This window comes from Carassius gibelio, chromosome A22, assembly GCF_023724105.1.
Source record: "Carassius gibelio isolate Cgi1373 ecotype wild population from Czech Republic chromosome A22, carGib1.2-hapl.c, whole genome shotgun sequence".
Taxonomy (NCBI): Eukaryota; Metazoa; Chordata; class Actinopteri; order Cypriniformes; family Cyprinidae; genus Carassius; species Carassius gibelio.
This window is the reverse complement of record NC_068392.1, coordinates 8,191,849-8,203,996: the sequence shown is the minus strand read 5'-3', so window position 1 is coordinate 8,203,996 and position 12,148 is coordinate 8,191,849. Positions and strand designations below refer to the sequence as shown.

Here is a 12,148-nt window from a genome sequence, read left to right as displayed (position 1 = left end):
CAAAAAATATTAAGCAGCAAGACTGTATTCAGCATTGAGATTGATAATAAATGTTTCTTGAGCAGCGATTTTTATACTAGATGATGATTTCCGAAGGATCATGTGAAGAAGACTAATGGCTGCTGACAATTCAGCTTTTCCATCAAAGGAATAAAATACACTTAAAATATATTTATTTTAAATACATACATACATATATATATATATATATATATATATATATTTTTTTTTTTATATATAACCCGAACCCTAACCCTAACCCTAACCCTAAGAACATAGGTATTTTAAATTGTAATAATATATGAGTTTTTACAAATGAGGTCCCCATCTAGAACAACTATCTTTGTCCTGATGTACTCAGTGGTTGCTTCTGCATTGAACACCTTTACTCACTCTCTTTGTTTCAGTCACAGTCTCTCTGAGATTTCCTCTGTCAGATCAAAGACCCCTGGACCACTGCACAAGTCACGATTTGAAGCAGAACTTCTGAGGAACTGAAGGTCTGAAAGAGGGAATCCCTAAGAGAGCCACTGTTTGTAGACCCTTGGTCTAGTTGTGACAGCGCAGCTCTGATCAAATGAAAGCTTCACGTGGACTTTATCTGGAGCTGTTGCTGAGCGTTCCTCTTTGACACCCAACGCCTGACTGCGCGTAAGTGGAGGAGAGCAGAGAGAGGGAGGAGAGAAGAGAAAAACAGCAGGAGGAGGGTGAAATCTTTCCAGACTATATGGAGGAGCCACAGGCTGCGCACAGCACGTTCCTCTATAGTTTGAGAGGATGAAAGAGGGAAGATTGAGATTACTGCTGCAGAGATTTCGGAGGTGAGGGCAAGTGGAAACTTATTGACTTCTTCGACGTCGACACTGGGGTGGAGATGAGAATAAAGTGATTTTAATCCACAGGAGGCACAGGACTGTGGAGGAGTGCCGTGCTTGTAATCCTTCAGGAAAGAGGTCATTTTCTTATAGATAAACTTACTTTCAAATACTTTACCTTACAACACCGATTTTCGTAGGAGGGAGAGATCTGAGGACTGGATCGGATTTGAGAATTCGGGGCTTCAAAGACGTCTTCTGCTGCAATTCTTTGGAGAAAAACATGCACACATAAAAAAACAATCATGCAGACTTACTATTCCGTACAATCTGGAACGATGAACCTCACAGGAGAAGCATGTCAGCTTTACTCTCGTGTGCGGCGCTCTGAGGAGTAGTGCTGGGAACGGATTCACTTCTGGCGTTAAATGAGAAATTTATCACAGCCGATCATTCCTGACCCACTCTTTCAGAGCATGCGGCTTATTTCATCTTCCCCTCTTGCGTTTGGAGCTGTGAGAGTCTTCTTTGGAAAATAAGAGCAGGTGGTTGTGCTTACAGACGGCATAAAAATATTTAAGACTCTGACTGTGAATGATGCAATTAACGATTTATGGAAACCGGCTGTGATCAGTATGCTTAGGTTGCCTACGTTCACTCGGAGAACTGTGGGAGTGAGTTAAGACGAGAGGACTAATGACTGACAGCAATATCAGGTTTGCTGTGTGGTACCAAGGAGTACATCATGTGCATTAGCTTCTGGCTGAATTTAGAAACAGCAAGTGTGGCTCATTCTTGATATTTTCCTTGTTTCCTCATTAGCTCTTCCTCCCATTACGCCCATCATTTGGAGGAACAGGTTGCTGTGCTTTTTAGCAGATTTATATACAACATTGTTTCCAGGACTGCTGTGCCTTTGGAATGAACAGTTTAGGCAACTTGTATGGGTCTACAAAACTCTGATTGAATGTTCAACCCCTCATAATTTTTTCCTTGTCCCTCATAACCAACATGGTCCCACCGCCCCCTTCCAACAAGCCACACGTTTGCCTTTCATGTGTCCTTATCATGAGCAGCATGGCGCTGCTGGACGCCTACCTTGTGGAGCAGAATCAAGGTCCACGGAAGGTGGGTGTCTGCATCATGGTCATGGTAGGGGACGTGTGCTTCCTCATTGTGCTGCGGTACATTGCTGTATGGGTCGGTGCAGAGGTACGAACTGCTAAACGTGGCTACGCCATGATCCTTTGGTTCTTCTACGTCTTTGTGCTTGAGATCAAGGTGTATTTCGTCTACCAGAACTACAAGGCAGAAGGCGAGAGAGCAGATGCTCTTACCTGCAAGGCGTTGACAGTGATGCTTTCTGTGTTTGTCCCGGGACTCTACATTACGCTGGCAGCCATCGATCACATGGAATACGTTCGTCCGCTCAAGAAGAGGGAGGAGTTGAGGAGTCGGCTGTTTTGGGTCGTGGTGGATCTTCTCGACATTTTGGACATTCAGGCCAGCCTATGGGAGCCTCAGAGAAAAGGGCTCCCTCTATGGGTGGAGGGCCTTACTTTTTTCTACTGCTACATACTACTTCTAATACTGCCGTGTGTGTCACTGAGTGAAATTAGCATGCAAGGTGTGAACATTGTGCCGCACAAGATGTTGCTGTATCCCATTCTGAGTCTGGTCGCCATTAACGTTATTACTATTTTTATACGAGGAGGAAATATGGTGTTTTATAAGGACATCCGAGTGTCAGGAATACTCATGGGTAAGAACGTCCTCGCCATTGTCCTGAAAACCTGCAGCTTTGTGCAGTACCGGAGACACCTGCAGGAGGCGCCAACACCCGCTCTCGCTCCGGAACTACAGAGGGACGCAGTGCCACAAAGTTCCCGAAGGGCAGTGCCAGTCGCAATGCCCATGCCTGTCACCATGCCTACTCCGCAAGTAGTCATACAAGATCTGACCACGCTTCCAGAAGAGCCCGAACTTGAGGAAACATGACAAAATAGGGAATGAAAAGAGTTTGCACTGAGGATACTAGGACAATACACAACATGAGGTTTCTTGTCCTAAGGCTTAGGTTAGGGTTAGGGTAAGGTTAATCCGGGTGTACACTGTATGATTTACTACTTTAAGATCGTTTCTTATTGTATGATGATGTTAATGACTGAATACATACTGTACCAGACCGTTCTGCACACAGGCCAGACATTTAGCAGGACTTGACTGCACTGACTAGGCATTTTAAAGCACCACTTAATCATTTTCTTCATTATTTGTCTCTCCCCCCCCCCCCCCCCCCCCCAGTAGAAATATCTTAACGTCCTTAAAATAAGATAAATATACTTTTATTTTTAGAATATTTATCTTAACATACTGGTAAATTACCTTTTCTTCTTTGAAATGTAAACATAACTACATTTTGTTAGATTTATGCTTAAAAATGACAATATCTGCAAATGGCTAAAGGGCAAATATATTAAATCAAACAAAAAACTGATTACATTTTTTTTTTTTTTTTTTGCAGTGCAGTCCACATATTATTCTTACTTTCAGCGTTAATCACTAATTTTGCCTTGAAAATGAAAAAAGGTGAATAGGTGGCAAAATTCATAGAGCGTACACCTAGTTTTAGTGAATAAATGTGATTACATTTGTTGATGAGATGACACATTTTGTGAAATGAAGACACAAGGCAGCTGTGGATCTGGGGTCCATTCATTTCCAGAAAAAGTCTTTCAATCTGGAATGTAATAGTTTATAAACATCATCAATTAACGAGTGGAATGCCAAGCAAAATAACTCCCAGTGACCCTATGATTGTACGATCACAGACAGCTGCGAATATTTCATCTACTTTCGTTTCTTCTGATGGGTGTTAAAAGTGTGGTAAATCATAATGTTTTTTTTTGCTGTACTTAATCATCATCTTTTTGTAGTCTTGAATAAATATGGTGAAAAGTTGTGTTTTTGAACGAGTCGTAAAACAATTAATTTCTCTTAACTCATCACAAAGTGAATGTTTTATATTTGATGGAATTATGCTTGATATATTATTTGTTTTGATGTTTTATGAAACCAAATGAATGATATTTTGTTATTAAAACAATGTTTTTGCCGATATCTGTTATTGTTTTTTTTTCTTTCTTACTGAAAAACTATTTACAATCTCAGAACACCCTAGCAACTCTATAACAGCACCCTAGCAACCACTCTAGTGCAGTGCCAAAACAATTTCTTGAGGAAATCTAATATTCACTCCATTCTTTGTTCATTTTCAGCAAAATTACACAATTTAGCTAAAAGCACAAATCTCAATCACGTTATTAGGGCTCTGAATTCGTCACGTTATTAGGGCTCTCTTATCTTGTCAGTTCAAAATGATGATAAAAACCAGCTTATCTTTTTTTCTACAAAAGTTTTCATGATCAAAAGCAAATTTAGAAAAGTTTCGTCTTCATTTCTTAAATTATTTGCCGCTGTTTACGCACTCCAAATCTCTGAGGGCTCTTTTTTATTTAAATCCAACAATCAAAGCTCAGCCATACTGAGTATTTCAATAACAATAAGTAAAACACTGTGTGCCTTGGGTGAATTAAAAGAAATGTTTTATGACAACGTATACCCAGAGCTTCAATTTTAGCATGTTGCTATAGCTACTGTTAGATCCAGTCGACAAATATAGCACAAAGACATCTCATGAAAAAAATAAAAAGATCTCAGTAAATACACCTGACAGCTTCTTATTCCTTCAGTGACAACGTAGCTGCTACTGTGCCTTATCGAAAGACATAAAATCAAAAATGTTTTACCTTTCAGTTAGTCAGTAATTTATGGCTGTTTATTCCTTGCCAGGTAATTTGTAAGGTGCTCTGTATCTTAATACAGAAATCCTCACACCCGATGACTACACATTTGATGTAGCTGCTTAAAAAAAGACATATTTCACTTCCCCTTGTTCACACGAATGCATGGGACTAGGTCTTTCAAGCTGCAAAATCACAAAAAAGCACCTTAAAAGTAGGTCAAATGACTCGTGCGCTATATTTCAAGTCTTCTGAAGCCATATGATATCTTTGTGTCATGAAATCTGTTTTGAATCTCACACAAGACACTGTTTTTATTTTCAGCATACTGCACATTGTTTACTAAAACTGTATGCAAGGGTAAAATGAACTAGAATAATGGAATTAGATCTTGAATCATCTGAAGTTATCTTGAGGTCCCATTTGAAAGTTTGCTGAGACTGAGAACCACTAAAGCATTGGCAACAAAATCACTTCACCTGTTGGGTCAAAATCTAAATGTTACCATTGTATACAAATAGCAGAGTATGCCTGGACAATTTGTTTTATAACCAATTGATAGTTGCCCACTGAAAAACCTCTTAAGTAATGACTCGCTGGGTCTGCTTGAGAATACAGCTCTCGCGCCACGACGATAATAGCCCAATTACAGAAGCAAAATTGTGTGAGTTGTTATTTTGGACAGAGGGTGGTATTAAACTCGCTGCTATTTGCCAAGAAAATGGAGGCCACTGCTGCACCAAGGGATTATATGTCAGTCAGTCCTAATGTGGGTAAAAATGAAAAAAAAAAATTGGACTGTAAAGACATGGGGCAGCTGCCGGCAATGCTCTAGCGAAGCTAACTACTAACCCGCAGCTGATAAATGCATCCGGAGGGAGCCATGAAAGTCAAATCAGAAATAGGGGACAGCATAAAAAAAAAAAAAAGATTCTCTTTGGGTTTTCTAGATATGCACATAATAGTGTGATTTTGTGTGGATAATAAACGTCTCAAGGCTGTTGAGTTCAGGATTTGAGTGAAGATATAGAAAGCTAGATAGATACAACAAATGCTCTGAAATGACTTTACCTTTCAATGACGTCACCAGGCCGTCCTATGCTTTAGCCCCTCCCCTTAAACAATTTTTAAATATATAAACCTATTTCATAATTCGATTAAATACCGATTGAAAATTGTTTAAAACTCGACCGTGTCCACGTCTGATGAAAATTCACTCATAATCCGTGATGGAAAATCAGGAAAGCTTTAACACACTTCCCCCCCACTATGATTCAGAGCCATTGGCACCTGTTGACAGAACCAGTGGGTGGCAATTAAGCTGCATTTGGAAGAACATGGCATTTCAACACATTGCGGCTGCAGTCATATACTGGAACAGCTTCAGGGGCATTTAATTGGACATGTCATTATCCGTCAACACCGCATTTGGATTCTTAAATTATACAATTGTGTAGTTTTGTTCCCGCCGCACAGCCTACAGGGGGTCTCAGTCCTCTTGTTTCCACTTCAATTAGTCTAACAATGCATTCAGCTGGCCGTTGTGCCACCGCAGTGCCCAGACCGCCACACAAGACCAAAACAAAATGCATCATCCAGACACTGCTCGTTTACCCAAGAATGCCGTCAATCTGCTTAAACTCTGCTTAAACTCTGCTTAATTTAATACAATAATTAGGTACTACAGTAACACCTTACGCTCTAAAAGTTTCTTATTAGCTCTTCTTAGCTGTCTGAGATTGTTTACTTCCTCAGGTATAATGTGGTTAGATAAATGCACCCAAGTGGGTGAACAGCCTAGTACATAACTGAAATAAACATTTTCAATATTTCAAAGTAAATTTTGGAACAAATCTATATATTTTCATTGGGATAATTAACCCTAGAATGTGTATATTTGCATGCATGTGCATGCATATAGCTCTACTGTTACATCGTGGTGTTGATAATGTTAGATTTAATGAGTCTTCATAGTAAGAAGAAATCAGAATAATTTTTGTAAATTTTGACTCTTTTGAACAAATAATGCCGGGCACACAAGCTAATCGGGCGGATTTTACACTTGTCACATAATGGCACTCCACACACTATAGTAGCAAAACGATAAAATCTAGGATTTTTTTGTCCTCATGTTTGTGGTTTCTCATTTTGAAAATTTTATAAGATTTTAAAAATCTTTTAGTGTGTAACATAAGCAACTCTGTGAAGTATAATTAGGACTACATCTTTGCATATTGTAATACATGCTCTAAAACAGGGGTCACCAAACTCAGTCCTGTAGGGCCAGTGTTCTGCAGAGTTTAGCTCAAGCTTGCCTCAACACACCTGCCTGAAAATTTCTAGTCTGCCTAGTAAGACCTTAATTAGCTGGTCCAGGTGTGTTTAATTAGAATTGGAGCTAAACTGCAAAACTGGCCCTCAAAGACCACGCTTGGAGACTCCAAACGTTAATACATTTCACCCTATCTCGTGTCAATGAATCGGCTGATTCTTTGGTTGTTTTCACGTTTCATCAGTCAAAAAGTCTTTATTTGGCTCAGCTACACTGATTGCTGGACGGCTTTGTCCATTTTAGGTGCTTTCTGGAATGTCAAGTTATTACTTCTGTGGGTCCATTTTGGACTTTCTGCACAAGAGTGCCCTCCGGATTCCAGTATGAATGAAACATACACTGCATGAGAGTGTTCAGCACTCATTTTGTATATGAATAAAACATCAGGTCATGCATAGAATATCTTTCCTCTTTGAATTATAATCTGGATTTTATGATCAGGTTTTATGCTCTTCAACTTTAGAGCATTACCAGTGGATTGGTGCGAGAGTGCGCAAAGAAAAAAAGTGTTGTGATTGGCTGAGAAGTTTTCTGAGGTGTGCTGTGATTGGTTTGCACCCCATTTTTCCTGTTCAGTCAGTACGGTTGGACGAATCGCTTTGCACTGCAATCTTGCCCCATCGCCAAAGTTTTTATTTTCTTATTTACAATTATGCAATGAGCCAAAAACTGTTTAAACACATAATTGTGTTACTCAGGCAACGTGGTATTATTTTTTTTATCCCCACATCTGATCTCTGAAGTAAACATCTCTTTTTACATAGAAATATAGGTAAAGTGATCAGACACCATCAGATCATTTAAAGTAAAAAAAAAAAAAGGTCTCTTAAACTGAGCTTATTAAGCAAAGGTACTTCTCGTAGAAGTTTAAACTAAAAGAAACATCACCATCGCAACAGTGAGATGCAGTTGTCATTGCTGCCTCACACCTGAGGGAGTTCCTATGGCAACATGAGCCTCAGGTGAACAGCTTCAGCTGTTCTGAAGCTCAAAAAAGAAACTCAGAAAGACTTTAAGGAGAGTCAACAATGAATCATGCTCTATGAGGGCATTGCCATATTAAAGGCTGCTTCTGTACCTCTTTGAACATGGCAGATGGTGTGATAATAGACCAGTTTAAAAATCAACATTAAACCACATTTGTAACCCATTTATTACCTCTGTAATATGATGTAATTTTGGGTGGCACATATGTCTGACTTCAGTTAAGATACAGGTTAATTTAAGAATGTCATAATACCATTCGCCATAGTTTTTCCATAATTCGGTTGCGATATTATCACAGTTATCAGTGATTGCATTGTTTCTGGGTTGAAAGGCAATTTATAGCATCATTATCAGCTATTATTTGATTAAACTGTAATGAAGACACTTGAAGGCATATGTTCAGTTAATCAAAGTTTTGGCTTTGTTCGGTCATTTTTAAAATACATTTTGAATACGATAATGCATCTTAATATTCCATACACATTCATCCCATTGTTAACAACTCCATATGGGGCATGTTTTATGCAGGGGTATGAAATGAATAGATCAGTGTCAAGACACAAAGCAGGCTCCCTTTGAATGTTAAACACTAAAAAAAAAATTCACACTTTTGATGGTGTATATTCAAAATCCAAAGAAATAATTACTTTCCATTAGGTATGAAAGTCTAGATAAAAATTTTATAAGAGTGATAGTTTCAGTGAAAACTGATTTGTTCAGCGACCAGTGAGTGAAAGAGGAATCAATCACGCCGTTTGTGCCTAAGAGAAGATTTGAGAAGCCAGAGCCGCTGTGAAAAAAATCTGTCACCGACTTGTTTACATTGTCAGAAGTACTTCTCTTGAGCAGTCTTTCAAACTCTTTGTCTTTCTGCTTAAGATGTTTTGCACACATATCTGTCATATTAAACCCTGACAAGGTGCTGCCTGATATGATAAAAAGCAAACAAACAAAGCTGAGGCACTGTGGGACAGCTAAGATTGTTTTAACCAAGCTTTATATGCAGCTCATGAGTTTACATGCTCCTCACAAAATCTGATGTCTAGTTGAAGGATAGATAGATAGATAAATAGATAGATAGATAGATAAAGCAGTTTTTTTAAAATGCACAGATAGTTTGAAAAAAAGTCAGACTTTCTTTACTATTTATGGATTTTCCCAGATGGCCGAGGTAAATACATCTGTTTGAAGTAGTACAGAAGCTATAGTTTAGTCTAAATTAAGAAGAATAAAATAAGGTACCCTAGAAACCACTCAAAATACATTGGTAACCACCTAGAAACCCAAAACATACTAAAAAACACATAGAAACCACCCAAAGTACCCAAACACCCAGAACTTTCTAGAAACTAAATAAAATACCTCAGCAACACCTGTCAATAACCCATAACAATCCAGAGATCACCTACATACAACCCATAACCATCTAGAAATCACCTAGGCACCACCCAAAGTACCATGGCAGCCCCGAAGAGCCAAGAACCAGTACAAAATGCCCTTGCAATCACATTGCAGCCATGCACTACATTCTGAGAGCCGTAAGATTTTCCTGGGCAAGCACAAGCAACATTTTCTCCAAATCTAGTTTTGGCAAGTCTCTTATATGCCGCTATTGATGCAGAAATTACAAAGACTTTGACCTTTAAATAAATAATTTGTTTCATTGTTCTTTGCCCCTTTTGGGAATCTAAACTCAAAGGAGAAATGCTAGGAAATTCTATTTTATGAATCTACAATAGGCCTGAATAAGAAAAGATTTGATGCATTCGTATTTATGTGCTTTCTGTGCCCATATTGAAATGCGAAGTCTAAATATTTATTTTCTTTTGTTTTGTGTTTCACACCCTTAAGTTTAGGTGCTATGCAAATGCAGACCTTTGTAAGTCCGCTGCAAATGGCACTGGGCTGATTTAACCAAATGAGATTTAACCTTCAAGTGTTTCAGCCAGAAACAACCATTTTATATTCAAGTAATATGGCTTTGCTTGGAAAAGTGATAACAATTTGCCTGCTTTCACTATGTCCTTTTGTCACACATCCAAGCTTAAATCCCTGATTACCAATGCAGTTAACGCTAACTTGGCACAACATTAATCCCATCTGCGCCATGCTGCATCCATAAATGTGTCCTTAATTCCCTTTCACCAACTCATTTGTAAAATCCAAATACCCATGGTCATAAACAAATCTTTAGTCTTGAGGAGCACACGTGGGACTTGGGCAGCATCTTGAAAATCCACTTTCCTTCTGATGGTCATCAGAAGGATAATGTGACGGGCGAGAGAAACTGAGGGGTGCGGTAATTCAATCCAGGCGGCAGTGTGCTTCTCAGCACTCCGTCGGCTAATGTCATTATGGACAGGACTGTCGTAATGTGTCAGGGGACGAGGCGGAGGTGTCATGGAGTCAGCGTCTGTAAGGCACACAGCTCCCTCCTCATTTAGCAGTAGATTTCCCAGCAGGCCACCCCTGAAATGGATTGTTGGCTCTTGGCAAGGCAAACCACTATATCTTACAAAATCTTTTAGGGGAGAACTGAAAAAAATTTTGAAGATACTGTCTTTTGGTTTTTAAGGTGTTAAAAATATTGTCTTCTTGATGAAGTAGCTTGAAGTCAAGTCAGAATGATCCTATACTTATGAGTTGAGCAAGCAAAAATATTTATCAGTGGGAAACTTTGGCCTTTATTAGTTTAAGTCATTGATTAAACACTTGTGATGGAAATAAATTGGTATTGACCATTAGAAGTTGAAAATTTTGACTGGACAATTTAGATGTTTAATGTACCATTGGTGAAAAAAGTGAAAACTACGTTACCCATGGTCCTACTTTTCTATGATTTATGTAAATTGAAAAAAAATTAAATCAAACAATCAATTTTAATATCAATATATGCGCTTCAACCATATCATCCTTCATGTTTTCTCACTGACACTCCAACTCCTAAAATTTTCATATGTCTTCATGGTTATGTTCATGAGCATTTAACTGCGTTTAACAAAACTGGCAGTGATTTGTAAATTGCTTAAAATGTCCAGGTTTTGGCTTTGTTTTCCTATTGACGTGCTCTCTATAATCCTCATACATCATGTATATATACGCATATTTGCATTGCTTTGACTGTTCTCTATAGATCCCACCTTCTCACACACCATGATTGGTCAATTGTGTCAAATGTCTGCACACTACTGGTCAAGCTACTTTTCAGCCATTACCTTTAGCAAATCTGAAAACAATAAGAAAACAAAGCCAAAATCCAGACATTTTAGGCAGACCTTTAGAAATCCCAACCAGGATATGAGGATGTATGGTCACCCTACACACCTTAAATGAATCATTTGAACTTCTCATAGCATTAGAGAAGCTTCCCGTCTTTGTCAAGAATTGAAAACAAAAGGAAATGTTTAATTATCCAGTTCAATTTCAAGTTTCAACCAAAATCATTCTTAAGTCTTAATCACACACTTCCAAAAGATGATTTGAACACTTCAAATTGACAATGATTTTAGGATCACGTGTTGGTCCTGTGACAATATTACTATCATCCAATTGTAATTAGTGATAGAGGAAAATGATATGTTAAGGTGTATGTACGCCATAATTCAAGGTTGAGGACCAACTGTTTCTTTAATTGGAATGTTATTCCGGGACCAACAAAAGTTTATCAAAAATTAAATGGAGCATGTCCCTAAAATCATGCATCAATATATTCTGTTTTAATGTCCTTGGGCATGGTCTTTTTCGTTTCCCAATCCCACTCATTTATCCATAAATATGAAGATGTCAACAAAGTGACAAGTTGGTAATAAAATGCAAATCTGTTGTGCATTGCAACTGTCTGAAAGGAGTCTCGGGTTGCCTTGGGTTACTTTCCTGCGCATGAAGGCTTAGCAATAACCCGTGGATGAAGAATGATGGTTCTCAGTTTAGCATTCCCTGATCCCTCCTTGTGTTCCAGCAATTACTCCTTTGGGTGGCCCAGTGGCCATAGAGCATATGACAAATGCTACAATCTTCTGTTTACCCGGAGCATCAGACTCTTTCTAATACCGGAAATACGACTGCATCTTTAACAAGACAGATTTAGGATGAAGGGGAAGGGATTGTGTACTTTAGATTCCTGAGACAAGATTTCTAAAAGCCTCAGGTGACTCAAAGAAATGAATTAACTGCAGAGGAATGACTCCGACATAAAACCAAAGGTTAAGGAA

The 12,148-nt window shown here is 38.6% G+C and overlaps 1 protein-coding gene across 1 annotated transcript; it reads left to right on the top strand.

Annotated features, from left to right (window-relative positions):
- Nucleotides 1-517: 517 nt before the first annotated feature.
- Nucleotides 518-3,109, top strand: LOC127943240 (transmembrane protein 121). Its single transcript, XM_052539553.1, has one exon. The coding sequence runs from the start codon at nt 1,827-1,829 to the stop codon at nt 2,811-2,813; it is 987 nt and encodes a 328-aa protein (XP_052395513.1). The 5' UTR covers nt 518-1,826; the 3' UTR covers nt 2,814-3,109.
- Nucleotides 3,110-12,148: the final 9,039 nt, after the last annotated feature.